The sequence below is a fragment of the Gopherus evgoodei genome, chromosome 2 (genome assembly GCF_007399415.2).
Source record: "Gopherus evgoodei ecotype Sinaloan lineage chromosome 2, rGopEvg1_v1.p, whole genome shotgun sequence".
NCBI lineage: Eukaryota > Metazoa > Chordata > Testudines > Testudinidae > Gopherus > Gopherus evgoodei.
Genome location: NC_044323.1, coordinates 19,652,946 through 19,669,572, shown reverse-complemented (window position 1 = coordinate 19,669,572; position 16,627 = coordinate 19,652,946). Strand labels below are relative to the sequence as shown.

Here is a 16,627-nt window from a genome sequence, read left to right as displayed (position 1 = left end):
CAAGTATTTCCTGCCGGGACCCCAGACAGCATGGGAGATGCTATTTTGCTCCATGAAATGGTGTCTTCCGCAAAGCGTGACCTCTTACTTACAGTGCATGCTAGGTCACATTGTGCAGGGGATGTCATTTTGTAGAGCAAAATGGCATCCTCGAGACCTTGCACACACCATACATGCGAGGTCACGCTGTGTGGACCAAAATGCCATTGTCTGCACAAGTAGGGGTCTCCGTGACTCTATCTGCTGATGGTATGACCATGACCATTTGGGGTTGTGACCCACAGTCTGGGAACTGCTAGGTTAGGTCTTTTACATCTCTGACTTCTGTAATTCTGGGAGCTGCAGGCAGGAGAAAAGAATTCTACCCTGACACCACTATGGAGTAAATAGTAAAGCAGAAAAATGATGAAAAAAGCATATGATGTGAAAGTAAAACAAAAAGTTACTCCTTAAGGAGGGGGAAAAATATTGGTGTAAGAAGCAGCAAAGGGATATATGAAGAAAAATAGACCAAGAGACTGGATGGAAAGAAGCTATAGGATGATGGTGGGATAGGCTGTACTGTGCCAGCACAATGTACAAAACAAGGCTTGGAACCACAGGATAATAACAAAAGGGGAAATTCCTATTTAAAAAAAAATGTATCTCAGGGTCAAATTGGAAAGAACAAGAGGAAACAGCAGGAAATGAGCTGCTGCAAGAAGGGCTCTTCAGTGTTTAATGTGACATTTCAGATACAGTATAATGTATAGAGCCAATTCTCTTGTATCTAAATTCCCATTTAGGAGATAAATGACAGCATCCCAAAAACACCAAGCCCTTATGATTGGCATGGAGAGGGTCCTATATGCATTTCTCTCTAAACTTTCTGTGTGGAAACAGGATCAGTCACTTTCATGCCAGCGTGTTCTCCCTCTTCCCCTGGGCACTGCAGAAAATGCTGTGGTTCCGATGTAGGGAGGAGGAACCAGGAAGTGGGCAGGCTTCCGGGGACTGAGATGGCAGTGCACATCTAAGTTACACCTGAAGTGGTTTTTCTGGAAATATAATGCGGTAAGAGGGCATATGACATTTCTGCCTTAGCCCAGCCCATGTTGGGGCTCTCCTGCCTTTAGTGGAGTTCTTGGGATGAGGGATGCCGTCCAAGGAGCAGCACCAGAGCAGCTGCTGAGCTCTGTATGGCTCTTGGCACCCTGCAGATCTTGGAGAGTCCTTGGAGTTTGTGATGTAGTGCTGCACTTTTTCTTGGAAGAGAGGCATTACACCCGCTGCCTGACAAGGATGCAGGGCTCTGTGAGTTCCCTGCTTCCTATCAAGGGAGATATTGCAACGGGAAGCAGGTTTGTACAATCTGTGCCACTCTGAAGCTCTCGCATGTCAAATCCTTATTTTGATTTCCTTGCACTGTCTTTGTAAAAAGCAACTTAGACTTGGCTACTTGCCCATTTTCAGGAACTTGTGATCTGTCTTAGTATGGGCCACAAGATAACCACCAAGTGTGCTAGTTCTCTGTACTCCCCTAAGGACAGCTTTTTTATACCCTGGCAGAATCCTAATGGAGTACACTGAGACTTTTTGAAATGGCATGTCCTTGCTGATTGCAAAATAGGCTATTGATTTAAGAACATGTTGCACCCACCCTGGGCACTGGGTGCGTCACTTGAATCCACCTTCTTCCCGGGATCATGCTCAGTGGCAAGAACAGCTCATCTGGACATGGACAGGAAAGTGTAAGCTTTGCTACAAATGAATATGCAGCATCACTGGGCCCCTCTCTGCTTGAGGAAAGTGAAAACCTCATGAAGCTTAACTGCCCAAGGAGACTTGAATGTGGGCTTCCACCCAACACTGTAGACAACAGCAATTCACTCAGGATTGCAGGCTCACTGCTGAGAACGGATCTAGAAGTGGGAATCTTGGTGAGATCAGCCACTGCCTGTGTACATAGGGCTTTGAGTAACATAAAAATAATTGTGACAACCTCCCTTTCTCTTGTGTGCTACTCTGGAACTGTGAAACAGTGTGTGTGTTTGATATGCAGTTAATGAACTTCCATTGTGCCAGGCAAGCATTGCAGAATGTCTCATGGAAAATATCCTAATTAGTGAGTGGATTTGAGTAGACAGAAATATCAGCAGCACACCAGTGAGTGTAGCATACTCCTAGGAATTCCCAAGAGGATGTTTCAGAATGTCCTGTCTAGGTTCCTTCTAGCCAAATGCAGTGGGGAATGAGGTTTGCTTTAAGGGACCATAAATTAAAGTATGTAGCTTAATTATGACAGAGTTTCTTGATTTCTGAGTGGTTTGAAGCTGTTCCTATCTTTTTCTTTTTCTTTGAAATGCATTTTAATGCATTTGCTTGCAGAGTTGTTTTTAACTAGTAGGTCACCCTGTACAGAGAGACCCCCTTCACATCTGGTTATAGCCATTCAAACATCTCATAATTCTTGGTGTTCTCAACTGAAAATGGTATGTGTTGCTCTGATCAGTTTTAACAAAGTGAAGTGTTGATTTTGATTTGAGAGACAGCTGTCTTTTTGTTAGAGGCAAGGTTTTGAGTGCATTTTCTCCTTATTCATTTGTATTTTCACTTAAGGTTTACAGGCAAGTGTTGGAAAAGTTAAGATTTGTCTAGAATAGGAAGTTATTCCTTTAAAAAATTTTTTACAAAAAAAGCATAAGCTGTTTTAAAATTCACACACACCCGAAAAACCAAGAACCTTAACTGTTCTATACTCAGCTATTTACAGAGAATGTAAACAATGAAAGGAAAACGATATCTTTGAGGTGACAAATAGAAGCAACTGGAAATGCCCTGGGTAGGATGATGGTGGAAACTATTTATTACCTAAGGCCTCATTTTAGGAATCTGATCAAAGAGACCCTGTATTGTCAGACCCTTATACCTGTACAGAGTCCCACTGATGCTATTGGGACTTTTACACAAGTGTAGAGTCTTCCCCCCCCCGAATCAGATTGCAGGATTGTGGTTTAAAATTTGAAGATACTATTGGCTGTCCTCAGAAATTGTCATTGTCGTCTGCTCTTTGACCATCTCATAATAAACAGCTCTCCAATTAGGGTGACCAGACAGCAAGTGTGAAAAATCAGGACAGGGGGTGGAGCACCTATATAAGACAAAGCCCCAAATATCAAGACTGTGTCTATAAAATTGGAACATCTGGTCACCCTATCTCCAATACCAAAAGTCTTGATTCTCTTGTACAGTACCACTCTTTCACTTATTTTCTTTTTCCATATGTGCCAACTTTCCTTTAAGAGGGATAATCTTTGCTTAGCAACATAAATGCCATTTTCCTCACCCCATCTCAGGCATGTTAGCCACAACAGGTATAGGTATCTTGTTTTTCTAAGCCACTACTATTTCTCTGTCTCTCCAAAATCTCTTTAGTCTAATATGTTTCAATGATATTTAAGGTACACCTGAATCTTTTGTAGAGAAAAAAAAATGTCCTTATTCATTTGCTTTTCAGTATTGGTGGGTCGATTTCCACTCCCCAGTCCCAGCCCTAGGGGGACACACATGTTTTGCAGAAAACAAAGCTGTGTGTCAGACACCCGTTTCTCTACTGTTAAACATAGTTTGATTTGCAAGAGAGAAAAGTATTCTGCTTTGCTTATTCTATAGGAAACATGACGAGATGGTAATGTTAGCAAAGCTTGCATTTGGCAGAAGACTGTATTTTAAAGCCTATGATATCTTTCTGCAAAACCTGCAGAAGGGGCATGATAGGCTCTCTTTGTTGAAATATGTTTTGAAGTGAGCATGTGGCGTAGTATGGATTGTCTTCATAAAGTATTTTTGAGGAACGAAAACTCTGTTTGAATGCTTTTTGGGAAATCTTTCCCAGCAATTATTTGTAGGCAAGTGTCACAGTGGAATTAACTATGTTAGGAGGCGCTTGGAAAAGCAGGCAATAAAAAATGACTGCAAACAAAGGGCTTGAAGTAACAATGATCTTAAAGTATATGATTCAAAATGAGGCATTCTGGATTCTTTTATGACTCCGCCCCAAACTTCCTTCATGACCTTTAGCATGTCATTTAACCTCTTCAAACCTCAGTTTCTCCCTCACCTTCCCCAAGTATTTTATTGCTTACAATTGAAGAGGAGATACAGGAGAATGAAGATGTAGATGTAATTGGATTTAAAGGAGCAGGTCATAATTTTTGTTAACTTTACTATTAAAGGAAGGGACTGATCTCCCCTACCCTCAAAATTACAAGGTATTTATTAGATCTAGTGTGGACTTAAAGGAATAATTGTTGGCCACATTTTGCCACACTCCTACTACCAAATTCATGAGTCAAACCCTTATCTCTCTCCCCATGAGGTGGAATGAGAGTGCAGACAGGGAATAACTAAGTCTGCAAAAACTTAAGATCTTTCCATACCTCACAGGCTAGTGGAGAACAGGGTCCACCAGTAAGGTACAGTGATTGGACTTACCCCGGAGCTGGCCTCTCAAAGCCTTCTGTGTGCACTGGATGCCAACAATTTGCAACACTATCTATTCACATTTATTATCACAATCTCATTTAGAATGATACTGTCCCTTATCCAGATCCCTTTTGGGGTCAGGAAGAAATCTTCCCTCAGGGTGTGACTAGCAATATATCCAGTGGTGGCTGTGTTCCCCTCCACCACCGCTTTCCCCCCTGCACCTTCTCACAGCATCTTGGAGGCCTATGGATGCTGCAAGGAATAAAAGAGCATCTCGCCAGTCTAGTGCAGAGAGAGAGAGAGAGAGAGAGAAAAAAAAAATTCCAGTCTGTATAAGATCTGGCCTCACCCTCAGCAAGCTTGGAAAGCCAGCTCTGACAGCTACACCTCCTAGAGGGCATGGCCTGTGAGGAAGCTTTCAGCAGCAAGAAGTCTGCCGAGTGCCTGGAAGTGCACAAAGGGAGGAGGGAGGGCTTGCTGGAGCCAATCTGCTTCCTCACCTCCTCTCAACTGGTCAGCAGGTGGGCATGGGAGGCAGAGCGTGTGGAAGGCATCAGACAAGAGTCTGGGTGTCAGAGGGGATGCCCTCTCTCCCACTCCCCCAATCACCGACCTCTCCCATCTATACCTCACCAAGGCAGGAAGAGGCATTTTATGATGTAGTATCACAAAAATGTTGTTTGACCAACAATTTTATACTCTTTTTAACAGCTATGTTTGTAAATGCTGCAAGTTCGTTATACCTTGTGAGTACACCAACACTTTATAGGGTAAGGCATGGACCCTGCCTGGAAGAGCGCACAATCTTACGTGGGATCGTCATATGTTAAGAAATTGTTTGTTTGAATAATGGACATAAGCTTCTCTTCCATTCCTTGGTCTAGAGTGACCAGATGTCCTGATTTTTGGGGTCTTTTTTTCGTATATAAACTCCTATTACCCACCACCACCACCACCACCTGTCCTGATTTTTCACATTTGCTGTCTGGTCACCCTGCCTTGATCTGAGGTTAAAAGGGACCTTTGCACTTTTCTAGGTATTGAAGAGGAAATAGCTTGTGATTGATGTTCCATGGCTGGGGCTGGAAGGGTGTCTAAAAGCTTTTCACCTGAGCAAAGCTAAAGCACTGTTTCAAATGTTAGACATTCATATTTTTGTGTGTCACAGTCAAGTTTAAAAAAAGTATAATTCAGTGATTTAACAGGTAATACTTTTGTGTATCATCACCTCTATTCAAACATGGTTCAGAATTCCTGTCTTTTTCACTTGTATACTCTCGACACTTCTTCCCTGCCCCTATAGATAAGCCAAACTGAAGCATCTTATCTGCACTCTCCATTTCTCCCCTATTCAATCTTTAGAGTTTGGAAAATTGGAGCAGGATCTGAACCATCCCCGGTTTCCAGCTTTGTAAGCACCACCTTACGTTTGGTCCAGTTTTACTTTTAACCCCAAATACAGTATATAAATTCTTTTAGCGCAGGACTGTATTTGGATAGTACATTGCTAACCCATATATAAAATGGTGCCTGATGGTATGTTCTTTTCATTTCAGTCCTATATGGAAGACCATCTGAAGAATAAAAATCGTCTGGAGAAAGAGTGGGAGGCCCTTTGTGCTTATCAAGCTGAACCCAATGCTACGACCATTGCCCAGAAGGAGGAGAATGTCCAGAAGAATCGCTCTCAAAGTGTCGTAACGTGTACGTACCCTTGAAATTGGAGTGAATATGTATGTTGTTTCCTTGATTTTTCTCCTTACCACCTTTTGGTAAAGCATTATCAGAGCTATATGTGAAGGGCAAAGTATTATGCAAAACAGCATTTGTTTCTATCTAAAAGAAAACCCTAGCTTTCAATATTTGCTTGATATGCAGCCTGTTTGTCCTGTCAGACGTTTGACTTGTCTCCTTATGTTTTACTTGCAAAATATATAGCTATATCACAAGACATTTCAGAACAGTGACAGCAAGTGCTGTGCCATATGAATCAACACCCAGCATGCTTTTCAAACACTGTGTCATGCAGTTTCTGTGCAAGATCAGCAGTTATGGTTATTCAGTACAAATAAGCTTGGCTTGGCTTTAGATGAGCTGGTATCATGTTAATTCAAAGCAGTAATACCAGCAGTTTGTAATGAGAGCCAGAGTAATCTGTTCACCAGATATTCAGCTGTAGTGAGTAGCCCCTATAGGCTTAACTGGAAAAGCTTAAGAACTGGCTGCTGTTCTGTTAGGCTTAGGACAAAAAACCAGGCTGAATGTGGCCAATATTTGTATTCCTAGAATCTGTTTTTTGTTTTTTGTTTTATGTAAAAGATTGTCTTTTATGACTATAAATACAAGCAGCATACCTACTGTATGTATTTTCTACTAGATTACACCACCGGCTGTAACTGACATTATTTGCTGAATGTTGAGCCCCCCAAAACAGAGAGAAATTGACCACAATTTTTATTAAATAACCAGTGGAACAAAACCTAAACCAAGAACAGTCAGGACCCACAGCTGCAATGGCAGCTTTATTTCAAAGAGTGCCTGCAATCCAGCTGTGTGGTTTGGCAGATATCATTAACCATTTACATTTTTAAAGTGCTCTGCAAACATTAATTTTCCCTATGACAGCTGCAAGTGTACATTGTACAGTTGGGGAAATGGAGTCAGGTACCACATTGAATCAGAGCTAGGATTAGAGCTGAAGGGTTGCCAGTGCCACATTACTACTTAGCTTAGCCCTTCAGTGCATGGCAGCTTGGGAAGCCCTTTAATTCTGCTTGGTTATGTTCAAGGTTCCCTTCCCAACACTATCTTTCCTAAGAGTACAGAAACCAGAAGAATACAGAGTGGAGAATAGTCAATTTTGCACTATCAATTTGCTTAGGTGACTGTGGAGCTGACCCCCAAAGCCCATTGAAGTAAAATGCAAGATTCCAGTGGGCTTTGGAATCAGGCCTATTGAAAAGTTTCTATCTCAGAAGTGCAGTCATAAGCACCAAGTTCTGGCAAAGTAACTTTATCCGCCAGAGCTAAAGAATTGCAAGGCTTTTGCATCTCTTAAGTGCTAATAAGAAAAAAAAATATTTGCTGACATAGCATGGAACAGTTTATCATTCTTGTTAACAGATCCTGCTCAAAATGAATCTTCTTAAAGTGTACTTGTGAGTATGGACTTGCAGTCATTCCACTTTAAGCTGCAATCTGTCCCATCTCATAAACTAAGATGGATCATCCCTGGTTAGCAGTTGAGTGGAAGACTGCCAAGGAAAGCATAGATGCTCCAAGAAAGGGTATTGGTTGTTCCCTCTGAGTCCAAGCTGAACCAATACTGTACGGTGGTAGGGGAAACTGTGCTGCGGAGAGCTGACAATTTGGCTAAGATTTAGAATGGAGGTATTTTAGTCCAATAAATATCCCATAGTACTTTTGCAAAAGTAAGAGTGCTAAAACCCAGTTTCCTGGGAAAATTTAAATGTTGGGAATTTTATTCTGCCTAGTAATGTACTTGATGTTCCCCCAGTAGTCTAAATTGGACAGAGTAAGCTACAATTTAGAAAAGAAAGTGAAACATTGTTGCTGTGCTGTGTTAAAAAGCTGGCATGTTATACCCCAGAGGTATTTCAGTGATGGGTGAAGAAATGTGAGCCAGAACTTCAACGGTTACATTTTGATCAGTTGATGGTTATCTATTTGTATGGAAAACTGTATACCCTTTTAAAAAATAAATGACTCATTTAGTAAGTAAACTTTTTGGTAAAATAATGGATCCTATGAATTCTCTACCATGCATGTTTTCATTGCGTACCTTGCACGAATGGTACTGTGAAATAAGTTAACTAGATTTCAATACAAATGTGAGAAAAGTTAACCTTTGGCTAATATCAAGTGAACTAAGTGCAAAGTAGGATCGTGTGTAGCTTTCAGGCTGTTGCGTTTTTATTCTTCAACAGTTCACAAGTTCCACAGTTCAGTATAGTGGTGTGTGTGTGTGTGTGTGTGTGTGTGTGTGTGTGTGTGTGTGTGTGTGTGTGTGTGTGTGTGTGTGTGTGTGTGTGTGTGTGTCGCAAAAAAAATCACACACAAAGCATGGGGAAGGCTTATCCAGTGGTTAGGACATCAGTCCGGGACTTGGGAGATATAGGTTCAATTCCTGCTTTACCACAGATTTCCTGTGTGACCTTGGACATGTGACTTAATCTCTCTCTGCCTCACTTCCCCATATGAAAAATAATGGGGAATTTCCCTAACTCACCATGGCGTTGTAAGGATAAATACACTGAAGATTGTGCATTGCTGTTGTGGGCTATATCAGTACCTAAGTTAGATAAAGACACCTAATTTTATATAGCACCAGCTAAAAGTGTGTGTGTGTGTGTGTGTGGTGTTTTCTCCTTTGCAGCCCTGCAGGTTAGGGATCTTTCCTTTCCTCAACTTTCCCATCTCACATGTCTCATTGTCATGTGTTGTTTCTGATCTGGCCAGAATAATGGCAAATGCAAAGAACTAGTCTCATGTTTAACATAGCTTTAGTCGATCCAGTAAACATCTGAACTAGTGGCAGTAATGACTAGCATTTGTCCTGTCCAGAATTGTATCTTCTCTCTCATTTTCATATTCCTTTCTGTGTCCACCCTGTTCCCTTATTCATCTTTCTAACTTTCTTGTGGGTCCTCTCCAGGTTTCTTTCTCTTCTTTCTTTCTCCTCCGTCCTGCCTTTTTCTGCTGCTGCTTCTACTCTGCTTTTCTCTTCTTAGAACTTAATCAATACACAGTTCATAGCAAAATTATTAGGCCACAGAAGTTGCACCAGTCACTATTTACTGTTATTTGTCACCACAAAGAACAGATGTCCATAATTGCTGAATATGTTTTTGGAGAGTGACTACCAGTTTCTGGAGGCGTTGGTATGTCAACAAGGACATCTGAACATAATGGGCTAATTGCCAACATTCGATGCCACCTGAAAGCAAGCATAGGCATAAACTCTGAAGAAAACATGTTCATAACTTACCCTGGGAGCTTTCTTGGGAGCAAATGTGACTTTTTCCATTTCATCACCAAACACTTCACAAACATATTGCTCCTCTCACCCTTCAATAAACCTACCATGGCACCATAATAAGATGGCATCACTGATGTGGTGTGTCATGACAAAGTATTAAATTTAAAAAATTAGCTGATTCCTGAACTTACTGATCGATCATGGCACTTAGTTTGACTCTCCAATAGAAAGCTAACACCAGTTTACTAAACCTTAATGAGTCACTGTCTCTCTCATTTATCTATTACTTAAAAATGTGGTGCCACGTTCTCTTTGTTGATTAGTTAGTTCAGGAGCCCAACCTTGCAGTGGATGAAACTTTTCTCTTAAGTGCCTATCTAGCTCCATGAAGCGTGAGGGTTTGTCTCTAGATGACATTTAGCACATTTAAGCCATGTGCTTCCTGTAGCCAGAAAATTGCAGAGCTATAATTCTTCATACACCCTTTACAATAAGCAAGGTTGTGGAGTTTTCTCTGACCAATCACTGCCACCCTTATGATCTCAGATGTCACAAGGCCCTAAAGCTGCCCATGGTAAAAATATCTATAATACGTTAGCATTCTTGTAAAGGGAAAAAAAACCTCACACACTCTGAAGTAGTTAGAAATCCCCTACTGTGCTGTGCTATATAAAAGTTTGAGCAGAATGAGATTTTGTCACTTTATTCTGAGAACGGCACCTGAATATATCTACACTGCAGTCTAAGGTATGACATACCTGTGCTAGTTTTACCTGCACTAGCTTGGCTAAAAATTGCAGTGTAGATATGGCAGCATAGACTTCAGCATTGTGAGAAGGTCCTCCGGGTCCCCAGTGTGCCTGCATAATCTGCCCCAACGCCTGTAATGCTATCTACACTGGTGTTTTTAAACATGCTAGGGCAGGTGTTTCTGCCTGAGCTGCAGTTACACCTTGGATTGCAATGTAGATATGCCCCAAGTACGGATCTCTCCTCCTAAGCTATCTACTACAGCTAACGTTTTGGATCATAAATCTTTTTTTAATTTTGTATAGTGATTTCACAGGGAAGCGTGAGTTGAATAGCTTGACATTTTTTCCTCTGTCTTTTGGTGTTCCTCTTGTTTTATGTTGATGTGCCACTTATGGAATAATTTTATGAGAGGAGCCAAGAGTAGCTCAGTCCTTCTACATTATTTTTGCATCTCTAATTGGGTTTCGGCAGAAGTGCTCCCATTGCTGGGTTAATTTTGCTGATGAGATCAAATGGCTGTAAATAACATTTCATGAGATCATACAAATGAGAAATCCAATCTATCTGATGTAAAACACAAGGTGGTCATTCCATCTTGCTTACATACTCAATACCCACCTCAGCCCTCAAAAATAAAAGTAGGCAGATCTAATGTCTTCTCATCTTATTTCCTTGTGTGTTAATTGTGCTGTTGGATGTCCCATTAAATGTTTCACAGTGTAGAGAATTAATAAAATTGGGACACAATTCTATTAGTGCTAATGAGCCAAATCATGGCCTCGTTAGTGTGATGATGCACGGAGACCAAAAGCCCATCCCTGCAACCTTGCAGGGTTGCCTTCATCATCAGTAGTACCGTGAGAGTCGAAGAAAGCTTCTCCGAGCTGCACAGATGGGTGAGAGGGAATGGGGAACAGGCAAGGCCTTGACTTCATCCAGGGCTGACAAGAGGGGAGGGAAGTTGGAATGGTTGACCTGGGTCCTTGAGTTCGGGGCGGGGGGAGGGCACCAAAAACACTTCTGCAGCATGTGTGAATAAAGTGAAAAGGGAGGGAATGGGGCCCCAGTGAACATGATGTACCAGGGCCCCAAACTTCTGTCAACGGACCTGGTTCCATCCAACTACTGCACTGAGCAGGGTAGCTCTGCCAGATTATGTATTGTACTGGGTGTGTACTGGACACAGTTTACTCTCTCCCAGCGGAAGTGGGAGAGGGACTCTGAATCACAGGTTCCCTCTCACGCTGCTCCAGCAGCAGCCCAATAATGTGCTGTCCCTTAATCAGGGCAATTTATCTCACAATCCAGCCATAAATTGTATTTTGCTGTTCCTGTTGGAAATAATCAGAAATGCAGGGTCTGCGTGTATTAACTCCTGGCTTTGTTTCAGAACAGTATCATTTTATAAAGAAGCTAGATAGACTAGACCCAATGGGCCTTTTCCATCTCCCTGCAAGTGCAGGATTGTTCTCTACAGATTTTTTTTTTTTAGGATTTTTTCCTAGTCTAGTCTTAAATTTCATGAGCAATGGAGCTTGTCCCTCTTCTTATGTGAGACTGTTCCACATCTGGTAGATTGTTACTATCAGCAAATGTTTTCGGAAGTTAGCCTCTAAAATCTTCTTTCAAAGAGTTTCATTTCATGAATGAAGTTGGGACTATAGCAAAGCTAAGCTGACTTAGTAGTTAAAATAAAATAACTCTCCCCCAATATTTTACATTGTCTGCTTTTGAAATGTACGTTAGTTCACCTTTAATTATTTTTAACTTAACAAGTGTGGAAAATTTGGGTGGAAATGCTATATTTTGTTTTGTCTTTACAGATGATCATTCCAGGATATGCTTGAAAGCTGAAAATAGCCATGACAATTCAGACTACATCAATGCCAGCCCAGTTGTAAGTACAATATCCAATATGATTTAATCCAAATAATCCAGCGTTTATCCTTAGCCCATCAGTATATAAAATGTTAACTGTATGCAAGGCACCACTGTAATAACAGTGTCTTGGGTCTATATCTACCTCCAGTTCCCCAACATTAATGACTCAAGCCATCACTTGGGAGTAGAAATACATACATTCCATACACTTGCACATAATGCCTTTGAAGATTGTAGCCAAAGGACAATAATGCCAATAGATAACGAGTCTTAAATCTACGTATAATTTTCCTGTACCTGACAGTAGTGACTTGTCAACTGCACAACTCAGCATGGTACATTTAATTCAACAGACCTTTTCCATTGTGTAAGGAGGTTTGCCTGCCTTTCTGTCACTCTTAAGTTTTCACTCTTACTTTCCCTATCCTAAAAACTACCATGTGTTAGAATGGTTTCTGTAGCCACAAAGAGCTGGGGGTTGCTTCTTGTAAAGCCAGTCAGTACTGCTCCTCAAATTTCAGAGGTGACCCTTCCTCTTTCCTTCCTTCATCTGTTGCCTTCTTGGTGCTGAGTGATTTACTTCTACAGCTATCCGTGTCTATCTTTGATCTTGCTGTTCTCAAAGCAGAGAATGTAATCTCTTACCGCCACCTATATTATAATGCAAACACCAGTTGAGGTCAATGCAGTTCTGAGGTCATATCCCTCCAAACTTTCTGACAAACCACCTTGTACTTCTCCCATCTCTCACAAATTGAATATGCATCTTTATTTTGTCCGTGAAAGATACCAGAGCAATCATTTTAGAGACCAAATGCCTCTCAGATTTTTAGGTACAGATCAGGTATGGCACAGCCCAGCAGCATTGCCCAATCATGACGTCTCAATCCTGACCTGGTAGAGCCATCTCTAGGCATAAGGAAGTAGTGTTCTCTCATTGTCCACTTAGTCCTTGCCTTTCTAAGGCTGCCAGTTGGGGGGCTATTTATGCTGGTGGTTTTTATTTGTGTCACTTTAGGACACTGACAATCATTAGAAGGAAATAACTTTGACCAAGCATTTAGGCTGGAGAATTAGGTGACACTGTACCATGCTATGTATCCTGTTACTGGCTCCTGGACCAGTTTCCAGTGTCACTCTCTGTTAAATCATTTTGTGTGGACTATGCAACTGGCAAATTGCAACAGAAAGATTTGAAATTGCAGGTTGTTTACTTTCAATTTTTGTTGACAACGTTTCCCTTTCTAAAAGAGCATCTTGTGGGGATTGTACTCTGAGTACACATCTGGTATTTTGAGCAGAATTTGAAAGGTTTTAATTTCTTGAGTATATAACAGTTTAATGAAACTCTCTCCAGAGATTCAGTAGAAGATAACAAATCTCCTGAAAGTCTTTAAGGTGCTGTGAAGTACCAGGGTTTTGTGCCTAATATGTACTCTGGGTACCAGACTACCAGTCCAGTTCTGACTATTCTAATGTTCAGTCATGCAAAGCAGCCATAAAAGTCAGTGGATCTAGCCATATGAGGATTTTCCCTATGTAAGAGAACCTTTTGGTGGCATACTAGTCAGTTGTGGCTCTTGCTCTAGAGAAAAGGGGAATGACCAGAATATCACTGCACTCCAGGGATCCCCAGCTGCTGGGATGGCCCCCTGGGGTCAAGGGCAGCTAAGCATAAGTTAGAGCAGCCTTTAGGCTGCCCTATATCTGTCTGGGACTGGACTATTCCCTGGTCAGCATGAGGATCAGGGGGATCATAATGGTGGCTTAAAGCCACCTTTTCACACTTCCTCACTCTCCCACTGTGCACAACTCAACCAGACCTGAGGTTCTGCCTCTGGAGCTTCAAGTCTGCTTCCTTTCCCATCATTCATTGTTTAATACTCTTCAGGACACAGTCAATGAGTTATGTTTGATCAAGCCTTGCAAAGCCTTCAGGCTTGTCAACATTTAAAAGGCTGCAGTGACACAGCTGCAGTGGTGTAGTGCTTCAGTGAAGATGCTTTCTACATGGATGGAAAGGCTTTTCCTGTCAGTGTAGGTAATCCACCTCCTTGAGAGGTGATAGCTATGTTGACAGGAGAAGCCCTCCTGTTGATTTAGCACTGGCTACAATGGAAGTTAGGTTGGTATAACTGCATCACTCGGGCATGGATTTTCTACACTCATGAGTGACACAGTTATAGCATCCTAAATTGCTACTGTAGACCACGCCTTAGTTTAATTGTACGGATTGAGAGGGTTTGCTCTGAAGTCAGGAGTGGGAGCTGTAAACATGATATTCTATTTTCTAAGGGCTAGGGTGTGAACCACTTATTCATATTAGTGAGCACTTGCTTACAAGAGTACTGGCGTGAGTAAGAGTCCAACAATCCTTCATTGTCTGATATAGCTGTAAAGCGCCCAAAGTGCTTGGGAATGGACCCATATACAAATCTCTAGGTTATCTGTTCCTTGAAACTTCATTAAATGAAAATGTACAGATGTTTGAGGTGATGGATGGGTAGGGACACAAGAGAAAGGTATCCTCTGGGCATAGATGGGAATGGACCCCCCCAGAGTCAGTGCAAAGGTGCAGAACCTTTGTGCGGATAGTCCTGCCAAGAGCTGCGGTACGTTGCAGGATTGAGCCCACAGGCTGGGGACAACTGCAAAGAGAAACTTATGAGTGTTTACCCCACAGGAGGAAACAGTCTGGCCCAGGTTTATTAAAAGGCTGTGGAGATCAGACAAACAGTTTGTATTAAATGAAAGAAAGAAAAACTGTTGCAAGATTAGAATTGTTTCCTAAGGGTTTGTTGTATTCAATTTTAACTGTTGGCAAACCAACAGACTATTCTTCCTGAAGGTGATGCAGTGGGCGGTTTCTGGGGCATCCGTAAGACCACAGTGGAAACCTAGTTGTCAGAAGCTCGCTAAGTTTAAGCAAAGCCAAGGATGTTTTATTTTAGCTAGATTTGTTAATTTGGTATAAGTTCATCAAATAATGGAGAGAGAAACTGGAAAGACTGAGCCTTTCTAGTTTTATAGCAGATCTTGAGACTTCACAATCCTTCCTCTCTCCCCAGGTCAGGACCCATTTAGAACTAGTCCCTAAGAGCACATAGAAAGCTTGATCTGCAGGCCTTACCCAGTTGAGACGGTCATTGAAGGCAGAGCCTAATGTCTATATTGCATATTGCTATTGCTTTTTCTGACATATTTTTCTTAGCTTTATTTGCTACATACTTGGTTTGTTCTTTCTTGAAACATACAGTAAAGTTGAAATACCAGTGATTCCTCCTTTACTCATTCTTGCAATAATCATACCATATCTTTTTCTAGAATTCTGCCTTTCAGTTTAAATAATCTCAGTAATTATCATGTCAATACAATGACGTTTTTGGTGCATCTGTGCCTTGGAGTGATTGGATTGGAAGTGAGTATTGTACTGCAGTGTGACCATTAATAACACAAGATCACTATAGTCTGAACTGAGCTAGAAGAGGATTTTTCCCCTTTACATGTGTGAGCCGTCTGAGGTTGCAGTGTAAAATAAAGCAATTATATTCAAGACTCAGAAAAGGAGGCTTCCAGGGGTGTACTTGTAGCTGTATATATCCAGCTTTGGGGTCAGTGGTCTCATCTCCAGCTGGGGCTCACTCAACCTTGATTTAAGTTTAAATGAGTGCAGCAATACAGGCTGGAAAAAAAAATTCTCCACACTACACAATGAGCTGGCCACCTGCCCACATGTTTCTTTCTTTTTAAAAAAGCTACCTCTTCAAGACCACCATTTCTCCCAGTATGTTATGAAAACAGAGGTTAGACTCATGGCCTCAACATGGTTGAAAGTGTGTGGGGAAGGCTAGTAGAACTATTTGATCAATGTTCTTTCCTTATCCCTTTAATTTTATTCTAGTGTAAAACCAGGCAGAAGGGATTCTTATGAAATTCCATGAAGTGAAAGTGAGATGGAGATCTGCTTTCCTTTCCTCGAAATAACATCAAGTACTAAGATAATAACTCTGCCACTGGCAGTTGAATGAAAAGCTTGCAATTACAGCACAAGGAGACCCTGACTGTGCAGAATAAAACTGTGATAATTACATCTGTCATATTTGTACTTAGTCCTCATTAAATTTCAGGGAAATCATCCAGTAGTAAATAATGTGCAATCTCTGCTTTTGAATCAGAGGTCATGAAAGTAAATGGGAATTCTGTTTTTCCTCATAGGGTGTCTGAGAGGGGGAAAAAACCCCATCAACCACATTAAAAACTCAGCTTGCTTATTACTGAAGACACCAGACTGAGGAATGTCATTAACATGACAGTTTGTTCAAACACAGCATACAAATTTTATCGTGGAGAATAGACACTGAAATTAATAATGGCATTCACAACCAGATTTGCTTCTTTCGTTCCATAATGTTTTTTAAGAGAAGGATTTTTAAATTGTGTTAAATTTTAATTCAAGTATAAAGATAGGGACCAATTACCACCCCACCTTTTTTTTATTTTAATGTAGAGATGAAAATGATGACTAAA

At 41.2% G+C, this 16,627-nt stretch overlaps 1 protein-coding gene across 2 annotated transcripts in view; it reads left to right on the top strand.

The window, feature by feature from the left end:
- The window catches only part of PTPRN2 (protein tyrosine phosphatase receptor type N2), a 1,065,122-nt gene that overhangs the window by 985,209 nt on the left and 63,286 nt on the right, over nucleotides 1-16,627 (top strand). For both annotated transcript variants that reach the window (XM_030550108.1, XM_030550107.1), the window contains 2 exons: nucleotides 6,024-6,171; nucleotides 12,043-12,116. In XM_030550108.1, the coding sequence (XP_030405968.1) occupies nucleotides 6,024-6,171; nucleotides 12,043-12,116 (222 nt within the window). The remainder of the gene's footprint in view (nucleotides 1-6,023; nucleotides 6,172-12,042; nucleotides 12,117-16,627) is intronic.